At 42.1% G+C, this 19635-nt stretch overlaps 1 protein-coding gene across 2 annotated transcripts in view; it reads left to right on the forward strand.

Annotated features, from left to right (window-relative positions):
* Positions 1–4147, forward strand: part of DSCAM (Down syndrome cell adhesion molecule) — a 484086-nt gene extending 479939 nt beyond the window's left edge. The window contains exon 34 of one of the 2 annotated variants that reach the window (XM_014938224.1): positions 3193–4147. In XM_014938224.1, coding sequence (XP_014793710.1) covers positions 3193–3533 — 341 coding nt within the window. In that variant the 3' untranslated portion in view covers positions 3534–4147. The remainder of the gene's footprint in view (positions 1–3192) is intronic. The other variant, XM_014938225.1, reaches the window with a different exon arrangement.
* The last annotated feature ends 15488 nt before the right edge of the window (positions 4148–19635 follow it).

Consider the following 19635-nt stretch of genomic DNA (forward strand, 5'->3'; position numbering starts at 1 on the left):
TGAACATCATATCAAATAACAAGTTCTCAGTGTAAGCTGTAAGAGATTGTGCGTTGCGTATCCGGCTTTGGAGAACAAGTTACACTCTCTGGTTTCTCATTACTGCAATACTGTTGGAACTTCACCCCCAGACATTTAGAAAATTACAGTAAAATGACTGCATGTTGTTTGCACAGATTATTGACTATGCTTGCTTATGTAGATTTAGGGAGGAAAAAAAGGTCTTTTTTACATAGCCTGAAGCTGTTAAATACACATGAGAAATGTCTAGACAGCAGCTTGAAAACCAACCTTCATCACTGTAAGGTTCAAGACTCATCTTTTTTATAGTCCGTGCACATCCATCGCTCTCAAGAAGTAGCAATATGTTGAGATACAGAAGAATCTCTCTGAGGAAACTGTGGAGGGGGACTGCCAATGAGCCATGCTCCAGCTCCTGCTCCACACCAGCTCCTTCTCAGAAAGCTGACTGTAAAACAGAAAACAAAGCAGCACGAGGGAAAGGACCTGGCTGGTCTTAATAAAGCAGTGGGCGTTGTGCTGCCTGGCAGCAGCCCGTCATGGCCAGTGTCAGGGTAACAGACTTCTTTGGGAAAAGGCCCATTGTTGCAGGAAATATGGTTGGGGGTTTAGCACAGAAAATTGGTCGTCTTCTGCCAGGGCTGAGAGACCGCTATGTTGCATGGGAGTATGAGAGAAACTCCTCTTTCTGACCCTGGCAGCTTCTAAAGATCCCTGACAAGAAGTGAAGATACTACTTTGGTATTTTAATTAGTCACAAAGTTTTCCAGCCTACTGAAACTATTGCCAGCTCGGAGGTGTGCATTTCTGCCTGCCTTCACCGGGTCCCAGCACAGATAACCCATGCCTGGGGCAGCCAAACAAAGGCCCTCACTACCTTCATTAGCGGGTTTTCATTAGCAGACATGGGTATGCAAGGGCAGCACCACCCACTCCCACTCTCTGGAGGTGTTTGTCTCACTTCCCACGGGGGAGGAGTGGGTAGCAATAGGGCTTCTTATTCAGGATCCTGCAATGTTGCAAAAGATACAGCCATAGGGAGTAAGTGATGCAAGCGTTCCCCATCCAGGTTTTCTCCTCCCTGCAACCCGCAGGGAACGGTCTTTGGAGCAAACTGCCCCCACAAATGGGTTTTGAAAGGGCTCAGTCCAAAAGAAAACCCAGAGGCAAAATGACTGGGGTGCAGTGTGGTGGCCAGAGGATGGAGGTCTGGGTGCCAAGGGGGCAGTGAAGCTGTTGGGCTGCAGGGCCGTGGCCGTGGGCAGCTCAGGCTGATGCCCATAGTTAAGTGGAGTGAGTCGGCCCCTGCCTGTGCCTCCTGGTTCATGTGCCTGATGTACTTTATCCCGGCAGCAGGTACATTGCTGTCTCAGCTGAAATAGGTCTCATACGCCGAACGTGTTTGGCGTGAAAGGTACTGTAGAAAAATAAGGTAAATGAGTAAAACCAATTAATGTTACCACAATTCATTTTTCAAGTGGCAGTCAGTACGATTATGAGAACAGACCTTCCCCTCTCTCCAACCTCAGGTAAATGTTGCTGTGGTGCATTGTCAGCCTGTTCTTGAGATACGCACATCTTACTCGACGGGGGCTAAGCACCGTGTACCGTGCATCTCTGTTGGAGATGTAACTAGAACAAAACATATGGTGTCAGACGGTGCCTGTGGGATTTCTATAGGAATAAACAGTCACTCTGTCCAAATGTAACTTCTCAGCAATTCTCTGTGACCCAAAATTACGGATAGAGCAGATGCTGTTAGTCTTTTAGGTAAGATTCGCAGTGTCTTATATGAGAAAACAAAGGACCTGTTTTTCCTTTAGATCTCTGGGAAGCTTTTAGCTTGGTTAGGGAAAACAAAATTGTTATACATTCTTTTATTACAAAGAAGTGCTTTCCTAGTCTATTGTTTATGCCACTGGCACAGGTCAGCCTTAATTTCTATTGCTACAAATAGCTCACGTAGAAACAGGTGTAGTAGTGCCAAGAGTCTTCTACTTTAAACATTCAGGATGCCTCCCACCTGTAGATGAGACTATGGTTTTGATATCAGCCATAAAAAAGAAGCTATATAGCTGCAGAGGTCTGTAATACTCTTCCTGAATGTACCTGTAACAGTGGTTTTTTTTCATATATACTTGAGGTTGCACCATCAAATATTTTTAGAAGGGAATGTTATTATGTGCCTGATTGCCTCTCATTTCCTTGAAGCAACTTGATGAATGCCTAACAGGCAGGGCTAGAATAAATAAGCCAATCTGATTTCTCTAGCAAATCTAATACATGTACAGATAATGTGGAAGGATCTGCCACTCACCCCTGCCTCATTCCAGACAGCAAGTCCAAGGCACCTGTTTGAACTCAGGATCTGCAAAGGCAAATCCTCAGGCTGCCATTGCCACGTTCACATAGAAATGCCCAGGAATCAAGGAAAATAATGAATAAGAGATTTCCTCAACAATGCAGAACAGAAAGGAAGGTTGATGCAAGAGCTAGGGTGCCACAAACCAGCAGCATATTGATGGCCACAGTGGTAGAAAGTCATTAGCACAGTGATGATGGCTAGCAGGTGAATGTTCTTATACTAGAACAAGAATACTTTGCTGCTTTATTCAGAAATCTCTTTAAAACTACAGCCCTAACACTCATGCATCCATTTTAAATGATTCAACCATTCCACTCTAGTTTGGGAGTCATTAATTGTAATTGTGAAAGTTTTCATTCAAAATGGAAAATAACAAATGGAAATCTATCCAGCCTCCATACTTTTCAAGTTTTGACAAATGAAAACCAAGACCTTTTCTTTCAGGATTTTGAAAAAAACTTGTAGTCTTTTCAGTTTATCTTCTTAATGCTCTGAATGCAGTAAAACACATTGCACTTCTCATTATAGTCATTCTATTATGAAAACAAATAGTGAAATAGTGAAAACAAAAGTGAATTGTTATGGATCTGCCCAGAAGGAGTTTGTTGACCCTTGATACTGTAAGATCATAGCATAGTAAATGGCTGGTAAGCAATATATCAGTTATGAATGCTGCAGCTGGATTGATTACAGATACTCCACTTTGGTGGCCAAATCCATCAGCTTGACTCCCCCAGGCAGCAGGTGAGCGTAACAAAGCACATGACCGTTAAGTAAGGACTTGTTTTTCACTTTTGCCTCCCCAGGTGATCTCATGCATCTGCCACCCTACCTTAGGATGGACTTTTTATTGAACCGTGGCGTGCAGGGCACGAGCAGAGACCTGGGTTTGGGGCAAGCCTGCTTGGAGCCGCAGAAAAGCCGAACCTTGAAGCGCCCCACCGTCCTGGAGCCGATACCCATGGAGACATCCTCCACAAGAGAAGGACAGTCATGGCAACCTGGTGCTGTGGCAACGTTACCTCAGCGAGAAGGAGCTGAGCTAGGACAGGCAGCAAAAATGAGCAGCTCCCAAGAATCCCTGCTGGACTCCCGGGGCCACTTGAAAGGAAACAATCCCTACGCAAAATCTTACACCCTGGTATAACAAAAAGAGCATGGCTGGACAGTGGTTGTAAATATTTACACTGAAAAAAAAAATCCAATGAAAGCTACCTTTTTTTTATTGAATTCCAATATTTATAATTAAAGAAGAAGATTGCCAAAATATTTGACAAAAAAAAAATAATATGAACGACAGACAGTGCAAAGACTCTCTTGCTTTTTTTCTGTCTGAGTGTGAGCTTCATCTGACTGGACATCTGAATTTTTGGGTAAAAGAGTCCAGTTTTCTGATCTTCACAAGCGTTTGTGTTTTTACTGATTTTCTACGAAGTGCATGGAGACTTAACTAAAACATTTTAACTGGAAGTTCCATCAGACAAGATTTAAAAGGGAAAAAAAAAATCACAAAAAAAAATTCACCCTGTTTGTGAGTTCAATAAGAACATTGATTTGGGAAAACAAAAAGTCTTTTGTCATGTTTGCACTTTTTTTTTTTAATTAGAAAATGGGTCCTTGATTGTTCTTTTTTTGTTGTTAATTAGGATGAGTGATGTCAGTGGAGGGGATTGATTTGGGTTTTTTTTAATATTAATTTAATGAGACACTCTTTGCATTTTGTCTATGCGAAATAAAAGGGTCTTCTGCCTTTATTTGTGACGTCTGCTTCCATTGCCTTCTGCTGTACTTAGTTTTCCCTAAGTGTAACAGCCATGTCTGTACGATACTCTGAACAGTGTCTTCTTCTTCCTTGGGCAAAAGAGGAAAGCAGGGGCCATAGCTTTGGAAAAAAAATGGAAGTCCACTTACCCACAGCTTTTTTGGTACCATGGGGCAAAGAGCCAGAACAGCACAAGTCCCAGGTGCTCCAACTCACCTGGGATTCTGATTCATGTCATCTGCCACCGGGAGGCTTTCGTTTGCCTTCAGTATATTTTGGATCAGAAGAAATATGTTGATGTTACTTTACTTACTCCCTAGGAATGGATCTTTAGTCCATTTGGGAGCAGCACTCACAGAAATTAGTCGCTTATGTAAGGACTGGGGGGAAAAAAAGTATCAGCTTTTCCCATAATAGGAGAAAGGAGAGGAAAAAGTTGTTCCAGGTTTAAGATCAATGTAGCTTTCTTTAGAGGAAAAAATCTTTTTACGGGGGAGCTGTCAGCTCATATTACTTTGTTGCATATTTTGATTACGTGAGAAGTAATATCGCTTGTTTTATACAAAGCATAAATGGTTGAATACTACAGTCAGTAGGTTTTAACACGGGGAGCCACCTTGCTAAGTGCCTCCTTGTGTGTGTCTTGGCTACCTTTTTGTGCCCTGACCAAGAGAATAATGGTGCAGAGCATCCCAGATTAGTGCTACCACAAACACATAGTTCAGTGCTGGCTGGAAGCTTTACCTGGGGTCTGAAAGCAATAAAACTCCATAAAAATGAGCAGGCTGAGAACCTCCTGCAATTTCCCTGGCGGGTGACAGTGTGGGCACTGCTAATGCAAGCGTTTCTGCTCAATTCAAGTTGCTTTAAAATAGAAAAATGCAGTTATGTATAATTGTTTCATTACTATTATTAACGTAATTATACTGCTATAAGGGCACTAAGTTAGCAAAGTACTTAAGTGTCTGGAAAATGAACCAAGTTGCACTTGCATCCTTAGCTCTGTCAAGCACAGGTGCTAAAGCTCTGGAAAGTCCTACAGAAGAAGCCAAATGAAGACATCCCTGAGGTATGTACTTCTTACAGACCTACAGAGGCATGCTGAGGTGTCATTCAGATAAGGAATCATTTCCCATCTAGTCTGCCTATTTGACCAATATGGTGATAAAGCGCATTTAAAAAAAAAAAAAAAAAAAGACACCACCGAAAAATCTCCAAAACAAACAAAAAAAATAACACCCAACCATTTGCCTCCATAAAAAAAAATTTATTCATGAAATATTTTCTAACAGAATGGAAAAAAAAAAAAACCTCACAACTGAAAATTATGTGTTGAAAAAAGATTAAGTTATTAATTTGCTTTTGTTTGTTGGGTTGGGTTTGTGGTTTTTTTCCATAGAGAAACATTTTGTTAATAAGAACCTAATTTAAACATGCAAAAAGAAATTTCTTTCACTATTTCCCATTGAAGAACTCCAAAGAAAATTAAACTTCAATCATTTTTGGGCAATTCCTTTCATTTTGATTTGCACAAGAACCTTTCTGGTGTGCTCAGCTTGAGCTGGATGGGGCATTAGTACTGCATTTGCAAAGAAAAAATTATTTTCTCTGCAATATTCAGGACTTTTGAGTCTCAGGCCACTTTCATCTTCTATTCAAGCTCCCTTCTTGTCCTCTGAAAAAAAGTGAAAAGCTTTGGGGTAAAACCAAGGCTTGATCCATTTGTTCCTGTGGCCCTTGGCTGCTCTCAAGCACAGGGATGGTGGGTCCTGTGGCAGAGCTCCCCGCCAATACTCGCCTTCAGTGTCAGACAAGAATGAGCATGCGATGGAGGGAGGAAACATTCATATTTTAAACTCCCAGTGACTGCAGATATTGGAAATATTCCAATATCTCCTTAAATCTACATTTGGCTGACAACCTGGAAAGTGCCAACCGTCCTTGACTTAATGAGACTTCCTCCTCATCTGAATTCAGTATGCCTGGTAATATCTGTCATCCTTATGAAGTGAAGACGCCTTTGGGGGCCCCATATTTAAAGAAATTCATGGCAAGTCTCCTGCTGGTTAAAATCAGAGTGGAACCGGGCTGCTGCTTACCACACGGAGGCTCAAACCTGCAGGGTGCCTGGCTCCGTGCCCTGGATCCAGCCAGCTCTTCAGTGTGTGTAACTGTAAACATGTGTATGGTCCCCTTGGCTTGGGGGTTTTATTGGCTTTTAATTTTCCAAACAGCACTGCAGCGATAGAGCTAGTTAAACATGTAACAGAAGCTTTAAGGAAGTCCCTGTCCTACTCTCATCTAGTCAAGGTTTGGAGGTAGAAGTAATTTCTTTTCTCAGATCAATATAGCTGGGAGCAGTCAGGTCCCTGCAGGATGCATCGGTTCGCAGGACCAAGATGACAGAAGATGTGCAGATGTGGTTCTACCAGCACATTTTTAAACACCTCCCTGTAAGAGAACCATCAAAATCCATGGATGCTATATGTCTGCATGGCAGCACGTGATACACTTCCCCCATTGCACCAAATGCCATCTTGGAAAATATTCCTGCAAGTGAAAAAAACCCACTTGGAATCAGCATGAGAGCTCAAAAGACAAGCCCTAAAGTACTGGAACAACAAGGTATCAATGGAAGCACATCTTGCAAAACACTGCAACTCCATCTTAGTCCTGAGGGTGATGAGAGACTTTACTTCAAAAGATGAATTTAAGAGCTAAAATTCTCCCCTGTCTTCTGTCTACTGAAAATCATACATCCTTAGAGAGACTCATTCTTTTTCACGTTATACTTTTCCCCGTGCCCCAACCTCAGCTAACCCTTTAATGATTCACAGATAGTAATTAACGCTCCGTTTTTGTCTCAAATGAGTTCGCAACTCCCTCACTCCTGCCTTTTATAAGAACCCTTTTATCCTTCTTTATTCCATTACTGTTTCACTTAAATTGTCTGATTAACACAATTACATTAAACTCAGTGCAGTTTTTCCCTCTCCTTTTTTTTTTAAAGGTTGGAGCTTGCCTTTCCTATTGAGAACCAAAGAAATTTTGACCATTTAAAAGTTTGTCAATTATTTTTTAAACCAGGTGAGCTCCATAGCAGAGTTACTGTAGCTAAGAGGAGTTAGGATTTGTAAGCAAGGTGAGGTATTATTAACACCAAATAACATAGTTGAAAAATAAACAAAAGCCACCCTGAGCTACTGTATGGGACAAATGGAGAGTTCAGGGAGCTTTGTAAAACCAGGTTTCCCACTTGCCCAGGCAGCTGGGGGGATGAAACCCATCCCTGGGTTGCAGGTGAGTTAAATGGCAATAGGTCTCTACCCAATGCCTTGCATTAAGTAATTTGGGGTAAGTATCTTCAGGCTTTCACACCCAACATCCTTTGCCTGCACAGCCAGGTATGTATGAAGAGGGATTTTTTTGGTTTGGTTGGGCTTGGTTTGGTGTTATTGAGGGGGAGAGGTGTCTGTGTTTTTCTGAAGACATGAACAGGAAGAGGTGGGGTAAAGGGATGCAGCTGGAAAGGCAAACTCCTCCAGCACACTGTTTTTCTGAGTTGCCTGAAAACACTTTAAAAAGAAAGGAAAAGTAAAAGGAAAAATAAGCTTACAGTTTGGACAGCCAGTTCATAGTTTTAGTGTTAGTCAGTTTATTTTAGGTCACAGCAGCTGCTTAATGGACTCTTGCGGTCGACTATGAAGCATTCCAGCAGGGAAAAGAGAGTGCTTTTCACCATTAATTTTCTCTGGGCTTGCCTGAGGCTCCCAAGGGGATCCTCACCACCTCCCCAGAAAGAAAATGCCTCTGTAGGAAGTGCGCCAGCCCAGCACACGCAGCTAACACTCCTGGGGGGTCATTCAGTGCACTTCCCTGGGGTTTTTTTATACTTTTTGAACTATTCATTCCTCCTTTTTTTTTTTTTTTCACAATGACTATTATGCCTTTGTATCAGGATATCAGGGCAGGAAGAAAAAAAAAAAAAAAAAAAGACACCACCGAAAAATCTCCAAAACAAACAAAAAAAATAACACCCAACCATTTGCCTCCATAAAAAAAAATTATTCATGAAATATTTTCTAACAGAATGGAAAAAAAAAAAAACCTCACAACTGAAAATTATGTGTTGAAAAAAGATTAAGTTATTAATTTGCTTTTGTTTGTTGGGTTGGGTTTGTGGTTTTTTTCCATAGAGAAACATTTTGTTAATAAGAACCTAATTTAAACATGCAAAAAGAAATTTCTTTCACTATTTCCCATTGAAGAACTCCAAAGAAAATTAAACTTCAATCATTTTTGGGCAATTCCTTTCATTTTGATTTGCACAAGAACCTTTCTGGTGTGCTCAGCTTGAGCTGGATGGGGCATTAGTACTGCATTTGCAAAGAAAAAATTATTTTCTCTGCAATATTCAGGACTTTTGAGTCTCAGGCCACTTTCATCTTCTATTCAAGCTCCCTTCTTGTCCTCTGAAAAAAAGTGAAAAGCTTTGGGGTAAAACCAAGGCTTGATCCATTTGTTCCTGTGGCCCTTGGCTGCTCTCAAGCACAGGGATGGTGGGTCCTGTGGCAGAGCTCCCCGCCAATACTCGCCTTCAGTGTCAGACAAGAATGAGCATGCGATGGAGGGAGGAAACATTCATATTTTAAACTCCCAGTGACTGCAGATATTGGAAATATTCCAATATCTCCTTAAATCTACATTTGGCTGACAACCTGGAAAGTGCCAACCGTCCTTGACTTAATGAGACTTCCTCCTCATCTGAATTCAGTATGCCTGGTAATATCTGTCATCCTTATGAAGTGAAGACGCCTTTGGGGGCCCCATATTTAAAGAAATTCATGGCAAGTCTCCTGCTGGTTAAAATCAGAGTGGAACCGGGCTGCTGCTTACCACACGGAGGCTCAAACCTGCAGGGTGCCTGGCTCCGTGCCCTGGATCCAGCCAGCTCTTCAGTGTGTGTAACTGTAAACATGTGTATGGTCCCCTTGGCTTGGGGGTTTTATTGGCTTTTAATTTTCCAAACAGCACTGCAGCGATAGAGCTAGTTAAACATGTAACAGAAGCTTTAAGGAAGTCCCTGTCCTACTCTCATCTAGTCAAGGTTTGGAGGTAGAAGTAATTTCTTTTCTCAGATCAATATAGCTGGGAGCAGTCAGGTCCCTGCAGGATGCATCGGTTCGCAGGACCAAGATGACAGAAGATGTGCAGATGTGGTTCTACCAGCACATTTTTAAACACCTCCCTGTAAGAGAACCATCAAAATCCATGGATGCTATATGTCTGCATGGCAGCACGTGATACACTTCCCCCATTGCACCAAATGCCATCTTGGAAAATATTCATGCAAGTGAAAAAAACCCACTTGGAATCAGCATGAGAGCTCAAAAGACAAGCCCTAAAGTACTGGAACAACAAGGTATCAATGGAAGCACATCTTGCAAAACACTGCAACTCCATCTTAGTCCTGAGGGTGATGAGAGACTTTACTTCAAAAGATGAATTTAAGAGCTAAAATTCTCCCCTGTCTTCTGTCTACTGAAAATCATACATCCTTAGAGAGACTCATTCTTTTTCACGTTATACTTTTCCCCGTGCCCCAACCTCAGCTAACCCTTTAATGATTCACAGATAGTAATTAACGCTCCGTTTTTGTCTCAAATGAGTTCGCAACTCCCTCACTCCTGCCTTTTATAAGAACCCTTTTATCCTTCTTTATTCCATTACTGTTTCACTTAAATTGTCTGATTAACACAATTACATTAAACTCAGTGCAGTTTTTCCCTCTCCTTTTTTTTTTAAAGGTTGGAGCTTGCCTTTCCTATTGAGAACCAAAGAAATTTTGACCATTTAAAAGTTTGTCAATTATTTTTTAAACCAGGTGAGCTCCATAGCAGAGTTACTGTAGCTAAGAGGAGTTAGGATTTGTAAGCAAGGTGAGGTATTATTAACACCAAATAACATAGTTGAAAAATAAACAAAAGCCACCCTGAGCTACTGTATGGGACAAATGGAGAGTTCAGGGAGCTTTGTAAAACCAGGTTTCCCACTTGCCCAGGCAGCTGGGGGGATGAAACCCATCCCTGGGTTGCAGGTGAGTTAAATGGCAATAGGTCTCTACCCAATGCCTTGCATTAAGTAATTTGGGGTAAGTATCTTCAGGCTTTCACACCCAACATCCTTTGCCTGCACAGCCAGGTATGTATGAAGAGGGATTTTTTTGGTTTGGTTGGGCTTGGTTTGGTGTTATTGAGGGGGAGAGGTGTCTGTGTTTTTCTGAAGACATGAACAGGAAGAGGTGGGGTAAAGGGATGCAGCTGGAAAGGCAAACTCCTCCAGCACACTGTTTTTCTGAGTTGCCTGAAAACACTTTAAAAAGAAAGGAAAAGTAAAAGGAAAAATAAGCTTACAGTTTGGACAGCCAGTTCATAGTTTTAGTGTTAGTCAGTTTATTTTAGGTCACAGCAGCTGCTTAATGGACTCTTGCGGTCGACTATGAAGCATTCCAGCAGGGAAAAGAGAGTGCTTTTCACCATTAATTTTCTCTGGGCTTGCCTGAGGCTCCCAAGGGGATCCTCACCACCTCCCCAGAAAGAAAATGCCTCTGTAGGAAGTGCGCCAGCCCAGCACACGCAGCTAACACTCCTGGGGGGTCATTCAGTGCACTTCCCTGGGGTTTTTTTATACTTTTTGAACTATTCATTCCTCCTTTTTTTTTTTTTTTCACAATGACTATTATGCCTTTGTATCAGGATATCAGGGCAGGAAGGTGCTAGAATTGGCACAAAAGGGACCTGTAGCTGTTCTCAGGGTAGACAAGGGCCCTGTAAACTTTCCATCAGGTCTTCAGCACAGGAGCATTTGGTACACCTGCTCCCCACCCTGCATGAACCTCCACCTGGCTCTGCTTTTAGCCTCTCTGCCTTTCAAAGCACCCACTGAAGGTTTTCAGTACTTTTCAGACCTGATGGCAGGAGAGGGGACAAGCCTGAAGGATGAGCCTGAGCACAAAGCTGGCTGGATACAGGCACTTTGAGAGGTGACAGCTTTCCTGCCTCTTGGAGCAATTGTTTGAGCTTAAAATGAAGATCCATCTCTCTGCGATGTGCTTGTCAGGAGGAAGGTGGCTGCAGGTTATTGCTCTGATGCTGCTGGACAAGGAACTAACACAGAATTTCTAACTGGTGAGCTTTTTTATATAGGAAACAACATACATACAGAAGATTTTGAAATTTCTGTGACCAAGTGTGAAAGAAACTGATGTCTTCCTTACCCATGGAAAAGTAATGCAAAAGCCAAATTCTCAGATTACTGAAACAAACAAAAAAACCTGCTTTGAGATTAATTGTGGAAGTTACTAGTTTTACATTGAACTGCCAAGTTTTCAGTCTGAGTCTGTCAGAAAGCATAAACAGCCCCCCTGACCCCAGCTCAAACCTTTGGACTCTAGTATTTAATTGAAAGCGAGTAAGAGATGGTTCATAAAAGGACACCACATAATCAAGAGATAATAGAGAAGTCCACAACATAATGGGAAGACAAGGTGGAAAACCCTGAGAAATGCAGTCACTAAGGAAACTTGTCATCAAAACTAACAAAAAGTAATAGGATTCTGGAATATTGCTCCACTTAAGTTAAACTACATCTTTGTACCTAAATTTTTTCCAGTATGCTTTCTTAAGAGTTCCAGTCCTGGTGGGATAACAAAATCAACTTGAATCAACAGTTTAATAGAGAAAGGAGTGGTTTCAGTACTATTTTTAGTGCAATAGAGGCCTTAGGTAGCATGGGAAGAGAAGGGAGCATTGCAGCCAGGGGCCTGGAAATACCAAGCACACGTTGAAACATGTATTGCGATAGATCTTCCACCAGCTAGAGCCTGGCTATGGATGATCCTGCAGCTTTTCCCTAATGAAAACACGTCAGGTTCATGGAGAGCTTGAAAATCCTCTCTCATCCCATCCCCTTGCAAACTTCATCCTTTCTTCCTCTCCTGTCCTGCCATTGACTTTCAGAGGCTTTTGAGGCTGCAGAAACTCAGTGTTGCTGCTTCTGGATCCTAGGGCACAGCTTTTCTCCCCTTCATCTCTGCTGGCAGCATCTCCAAGCCCCTACCATGCTGCAGTTCCCACACCAGCCCAACTACGACTGCTGCTACACGCTGGGCTCTTGCACCCCTGTGGGGTATAGAAACCACCTTGTTTCTATAAAACCAGAAAAGTGGGACTAGGGACTCCCCTGTCTCCAAGGCAGGTCACAGAGCATGCCATTACCAAACACCTCAGAGCCTTAAGGACATAGATCTCAGCTCAAATGGATAAGGCTCAGTCCAGAGGCTTGAAATCGAACAGCTGTCCTGCCTATGGCACTTGGCATGCTTGCCTGCCCAAGGGCTGCAGGTCCAAGCACTCCCGGGGGGCTTGTATCACACCTGTGCCAAGAAGAGAGCTCCTGTTACACTGGATAAGATAAATAGGCTTGTAGCATTAAGGACCTCACCTCTTTTCCCAGGTGGGGGCAGATCTGCTGGAGCCCATCCATGTCTTCGCACACCAGTGTGCTGGTCCCTGATGTCTGAATGTCACCTCCCGTCTGCCTGGGCAGCCAGAGATTTTCAGGACGGTGGGAGCTCCTTGGGACTCTGTTGGATTTAAATAACGTTATCCCAAAAGCACAAGTTGGGGATACTTTTATTCGTGAAGAAAAGCATTGGAGGGCTGTAAGGCTCAGCTCTGTACCAGCTTCTTCACCTCTGTGTAATTGCTCCAACATTAGTAATAGTAAAATTATATGCTTCCATAAGGAATTTTAAATTAAATGTAACCTAAATCAATTTGAACTTTAAAACACTGAGCTTGTACCACCTGTCTTTCCTATAGAACAAATTATATTTAAGCCCCAATGTCAGGAGCAAAGGGAGAGCTTAATTAAAGTTGATAGCAGACTACATAATCACACCTGAACCTACATACAAACAGATTAAGCACCAAAAGCCATTTATTTTATTCTGTTATCCTTGCCTGGACTCTAATAAGATTTTCCTTTTAAAATGGCAACAGCTTCAGTTGCATTTCATCTTACATGTACAGAAACGAATGGATAACTTGGCAAGCTGCTCTCCACCAACCACAAAAGCTCGTTCATTAGTCTCTGACATGTTGGGCTGTAGCTCTTTGCACTTCTAATTAAATCGTCATTCTTGAAGGTGAACTCTACAGTATTTATAAGCAGAATCACTTCAAGTGGAGGAGCCATGAACCAAAGCAACAGACAACACAGAACTGATGAGGTGCTGTTAAAAATAACTCTGCACTTTTCCCATCATTTCAAAGAGAGCCAAGACAAAATTCCAGAAGTTAGTTTCAGGGCAGACTTCATTTGGGGAAGACTTGGGATTTAGGACCTTAAAAAAAAAAGAGCAGATATGACCACCTAATTGGGTGTTTGCTCCCATGGATGGGTTGCAACATGTCTGGGATTTAAGGCTGCTCTTCACTGGCCAGGGGCAGGGGTACTACATAGCTGAACACGGTTTGCTAGACCAAAGAGAGGGAGTTGGTGCACTGGGAATAGGTGGGATTGCAGGTTATTTCTGGTCAATCTGGCATTACAGAGCCAGCTGTCACCTGCACCGTGAGCAGATTATCCGTGACTACAGCGTGCAGACATGCACGTGCACACCCATAAACACACACTCTCCTTGTCATCTGCACAGAGAATACCAACATCAACGTGAAAGCTCTCATCACCCCCCTTTCCCTGCCACTGCATTGCACTTGGTGGAAGGGAGCGGGGAAAAGATGCTGCAGCACCATGAAACCACAGCAATCAGCCACTTCCAGTCACATCACTCTCCAGCGTTTGTCTTAGCTGTGCGTGGGTGCACAGGCAGATCTTAACTATTTATGGCCCACCCTTTAGCAAATATTGTCCCTTCTAGGAGACAACATCTCCTGGTTATAAATATAACCTTATATTTTATTCTTTACTCACAGAAAGAAGTTGAGCTTCTCACTGCATTCAGTACAAGAATACAAGTCAGAGACTTTTAGGGGCTCAGGTCAAGGTGAAGGATGTCATTTACACTGACTAGGACTAGAAGAAAAGAAAAAGGATTGGAGGAAGTCTGAGTGCTAGAAAGTGCTCTGCATCAATCTTGAACGTACAGCAAGCCCATGATCCCCCTTTACAGTTGTGAAACACTTTTCAGACACTCATGTACAGGAGGTCCCTGGGAGCTGTATTCAGAGCTGTCCCACCTCCTCCGAACACAGCACAGCAAAACCCTACCCATTTCCATAGGTGGCACCCAGAGCAGCTATGGAGATGGTCAGTGTTTGCCTCTTCAGGAACATGCAGAAAGCTTTATGCCAAAGCTGACAATGTCATGAAGAATATGTTTGTTCAAAAGAATACTGCTACTTATTTTGATTATTCTCAACAGACTTATCTCAGCTTAGCCTTATGATTAAGGTTCTCACTGGAAAAGACCACTCAGTCGACCCAAAATTTTCATGACAGTCTGTCATTTTCAGTAACATCCAGCATAAAAACAGCCTGGTCTCCTGCCAGTTCAATCAGTTGGCCTAGATAAATGAGAGTTACCTGAATCTGAGGCCAACAAAACATGTACTAAATCAGGCCTGGGCATCCCATGGCATCTGCTTGCTGGTAGCCTCTGGTCTAGCAGAGGCTTGTAGGAATTCAGCTTCTACGAGGAGCTTCAGGAGTCTCTTCCCAACACGAGGGAAGATCCACTCCCTTTGGGTGACCTTGGCAGCTGACTTCAGTTGCCTGGAAGCAGCTCAAGCCACCATCTACAGCCACAGCAGGCTGAAAACAGAAAGGTAACATTGGGATTTATTTTTTTCCTTGTAAAATAAAGGCAACCTTCAGAGTTTCCATTCTGAGGCTACATGTTCCCCTTGTCTGCCCTGGGAGGGAAATGAAAGCTTTTCCAACACTCACATTATCTGAAGAATGGAGAGCATTTTTTGCCACACCCAATGATTATCACATCGATGCCTTTTGCCTGTGCTGCATTGTCTGAAAAAAGGAAAAACTGAAAAACAAGGCTGGATAAGGACTGGGTCTCAGCAGGGTTGATGAAATTAGCCAATAATGAGCCCAGGGTAAAATATGCACTCCTAGTGCTTCAGTGAGGGTTCCCGTGCAGCACTTCTTAGCTGTGTGTGTGCTGCACCTGAAAGAGGCTTGAAATTTTGCCATGCAAATTAGCCATTGCTCAACTGACCAAGCAGCTGAACCAGCAGAGCAATCAGCTGGTGCTGACAGGTTTGAACTTATCAGAGAGCTCAAGATCCATGGAAACCAGGGTATATCACAGTCCCTGAGGCAACTTACAAACACGCTGAAAAAAAATAAACCCCACACAGCTCCTGAAGGAAAACAGGACGCTACCTGTATGCAAATGAAACAATTTCCAGCACATGAGCTCTGAAGCAGTCTTTAGAGCTCAATAAAGAACACATGAGAAAGGGGCAAATCTTGCCCATTTACCTAGCAATATATTGACTTATTTCTTACATGGTTTAATAATAGAAAGTCATCTCCAAAGTCTGCATAGTCCTGGTAAAATACACATCCAGGTCTAACAGGGCAAACTCTTTCCTATTTTTACTGAATTCTTTTTTAGTCACTGAAGTTCCAAATACTTTAGTAGGGGTTTAGGACAAGAGAAGTAGGCAGGTAAGTATATAATGAAGAAAGTCAGTGGCCCATTCAGAGAAAAAAAAATGACAAGAGACCAAGAGCTAAGACCTCGGTAAAATTCGCCACAACTTTAAATTCACCAGGTCTTGCCATGTAGACAAAGTCATGCAGAGCTAATGTCTATGTCAAGATGATGCTTGACAGCAGTTTCCACCTTTTGCAATTTTAATCAAAATTGAAAACTTCAGCATTCAGTAACAGTGGCAGTGTCAAATATTATTGTGGCTCTGACAGTGACACGACGTCGCCTCAAAGATGGCAGAATATTAAGGTCAGATGTCTCTAAGCTTTCCCTTTAATCTTATCCACACTGAGAAGATCAGCCTCTCCCCTCTGAATAGGGTAAAGGAACATCTCTAGTACTAAAGACTCGGGTGCTGTGTATCTCATGGGGGGAAAACTGCTGGTATAGTCTTTCATTGGCACTTCTACAGCACATATCAGGAGTGTAACTGAATAACTCAAAAGTCTCAAAGCTTTATCTATCTGCACCCTGTCGTACCTACAAGGAAGGGAAGGCTGCAGGGATCAGATGCTCCCTTCAAGGTCATTCTGTAGACACAAGACTTCAGCCTTCATTGGTTTTCACACAGGCCTTGATTCTGCTCAGCTGAGCTCAGCAGCAGGTTGCCCAGAGAAGTTTTGGGGTTTCCATCCTTGAAGGATGGAAAATAATTGTAAAATACTCCAAACTCAGGCAGACAAGCCCTGAGCCACCTGAGCTACGCTAGCCCTGCTCTGAACAAGGGAAGGATAATCCCTGAGGTCTCCTCTGGACTAAATTATTCTGTGATTTCAAAACAATTTTCTGTGGGAACAGAATAGCACCTGGAATGCCTCAGCTGTAACGACCCACTTTCTTCTTTGTTGTTGATAGCAAAACACTGAAATTTTTCTCTCCTGACCCTTAAGAAGGTGACAAATGTTTCCACATTTGAAAACTAAATCCCTTTTTCCCAGTTCATCAGTTGCACAACTTGCAGAGAGCCATAGGGAAATTTCTGGCTTTAAGTTTGACACATGCTACTCTCCAGCTACCTACAAAGTTTCACCTCAGCTTTGCATATATATAATGCTATAAATTTTTTCCATTGTGGTCATAATGTGGGGTCCCAAAAATCAGGTGAAAGTTTATCCTCCACCTCCCTATACCTTAGTCTCCTGTGCTAAAGGGTGCAGTAATTCCTGCTTCACCTCACCATGACCTCATGCAGAGAAACTCAGAAATGTTTGTGCACTACTTGGACATTGGTGACAGCATTCATGAAATGAAATTAGAATCATGAAATCCCCAGGGAGCCAAGGAGTAATTTTATGTTCGGTTCAGCCTCTGAACAGTTCTAAATAAACAATTCTAAACACAATACAGGTAGTACAAAAGAAAATAAGGAGTAATTCCCCATTCATAGAAATAGGACAGGGCTAGGGAAGGGGGTGATATAGGCTTATGAAGTCAAAACCTGTGTCATAACACATTTCATCACGGAAGAGCAAGTACCATTAGTACTGCAGGGGTATCTAATTCTGGCATTTCCAACTTCAGATGGTTGACTTTGCAACCTAGTTATTTTTGATGTGCTATATAGTGTGCAGAAACTTTCTGATGTTTGCTAACCAATGACCTTGTTTGAAAAAAGCATCTATGGTGTCTTAATGACTTTCAGACAACTTTTATAACTGATGTTTTCAAGCAGCAGGATACTCTTGGGTCCAAACCTAAATATATTCTGTCTGAAGAAGTGTTGATTTAAAAAAAAAATTAAAAATCTTTTACAGGTTTGCAATGAAGGATGTCAATTAAATCTCAACATTCCCCAGAGTGCTTGAAAAAAAATCTGCTGAATCAATATATATATCTATCATAGAATCATAGAACAGTTTGGCTTGGAGAGGACCTTCAAAAGTCAGCTAGTCCAACCTTCCCTGCAATGAACAGGGACATCTTCATCTAGATCTGGTTACACATACACATTTGTTTAAAAAAAATAATAATTTGAAAGGCAATACTTATAACATAGTTTGTTATTCCAGAGAAAAACTTCCTAAGCTGACTATTTTATAAAAAATTCAAATATTTCCTATACTTTTAGCAAAAGTTTCCTATTTATTCCTCTTTTTCTTTAATGGTACTTACTACATGATTTGTACAGACTTTATATTACTTATGCAAGTAATTTCTTATGCTGCCTGAATATCTCCAGAATGTCAGTAGTTTTTTTACTGTGAGACACCTTTATTCCCACATTCTCAAATATTCCCCTTCATTCTCAAAATATCATTTTCACGTATACAGAAAACACCCCAGGATTTTCACAAAGAGTATTGGCCACATCAGAAGACGTAAGGTGCAACTTTAATTCTTCAAACAGTTGAGCAATCCCCTTGAAAGAGGATTCGAAGGACAAATTCAGAAATTTCTTTGACACGTGCAGCTAAACTGGTTTCCAGTCACAAAGATGAAACTGTATTTATGGTGCTCTTCTACCATTAAACACCGATGGTGTGGCCATGCTGTTAGCTGACTGGTTCGGGGTGGACTCTGCTAGCTTTTTCTGTGTGCCATGCTCCAGAGATGGTGACAAGGGTCATAATGCAAACCCGCTCCTGGTGACACCCACTGGACTCTTCTGGGGATGCTCCAGGAGCCACCCTGCACACGTGGTCAGGTACTGCTACAGAGCATCAGGACTGCGGGCTGCAGTGGCAAAGTCACTGAAGGCTGAAAACACTGCTGAGGGCTGGTACATGCACATGGCTTTGTGCTGGGTTTGGGGTCTTTTTTTTTCTTTTTAAAATGCACATACATTTTAAAGGTTACGATCTTTTGTGACATTTCCATGTCTCTTTTCTTGCTGGTGGTGGTGCAGCTGACAAATTGAAGCCAAAGGGTAATCCAAATAACTGTTTACTGAAGTCCTCTGTTTTCTCTTCTTGGAGACGTCTGAGACCTGGGCAGTGTTCATGTGCCTGCTCATAAATGCTTCTGAATGCTGAATTTGGCCCCAGTCAACCCAGACAGCATCTGTCAGGTGGCAAAAGCCAGCTCCAGACTGACAAATAAAAGAGTAGTATGACTATAAAAATAAGGATGTTAGGTACAGCTTTTAAAGCTATTCAATCATATATTATGAGAGAATACCCCATTAGACTAATCCTAATGGACATTAACTCCCATGTTTTATGAAATCTTTTCAAATTTTCTTTATAGTTTGCAGGGGGGCTGTTCAGAGCTTGTCTGTCCTAGAGTTAACCTCCAAAGAAGCCGTGACTTCTGCAAGAAGGCTCTTTTACCAAACAGAGAGAGATCCCTGCTTCCTTTCCATGGGTCCCATGTAATGGGAACTCGTGCTACAGGCCTCATCCCCAGCTAGTAAAATTGAATACCACTCCTTTTCCAGCTGATGACATTATATTGATGTACATCACTAATACCAGTCTCTTTTTTTTTGGGGGGGGGGGGGGGGGAGCCTACAGATACAGACATGGTTTCACATCTGTAACATAGACTGTTTAAGTTACAGGCACCTATATGTGCACATACATTTAAATTATTGTATGCTTATATTATAACCAGCATGTCTTCAATTCAAATACAGGTATTAGTTAATATATTACTTTATACATAAACATTATTGAAGTAAGTTGTATGGGGAATAACTTTTGTTAGGCCAAAAGCTGGAAAAACAGACATGCTTCCAGGCAGATGAGTTTCTTCTTCAGATAATTTGCAGGGCTCATGTACCCCAACCTT

This window comes from Calidris pugnax, unplaced genomic scaffold (assembly GCF_001431845.1).
Source record: "Calidris pugnax isolate Ruff unplaced genomic scaffold, ASM143184v1 scaffold25, whole genome shotgun sequence".
Taxonomy (NCBI): Eukaryota; Metazoa; Chordata; class Aves; order Charadriiformes; family Scolopacidae; genus Calidris; species Calidris pugnax.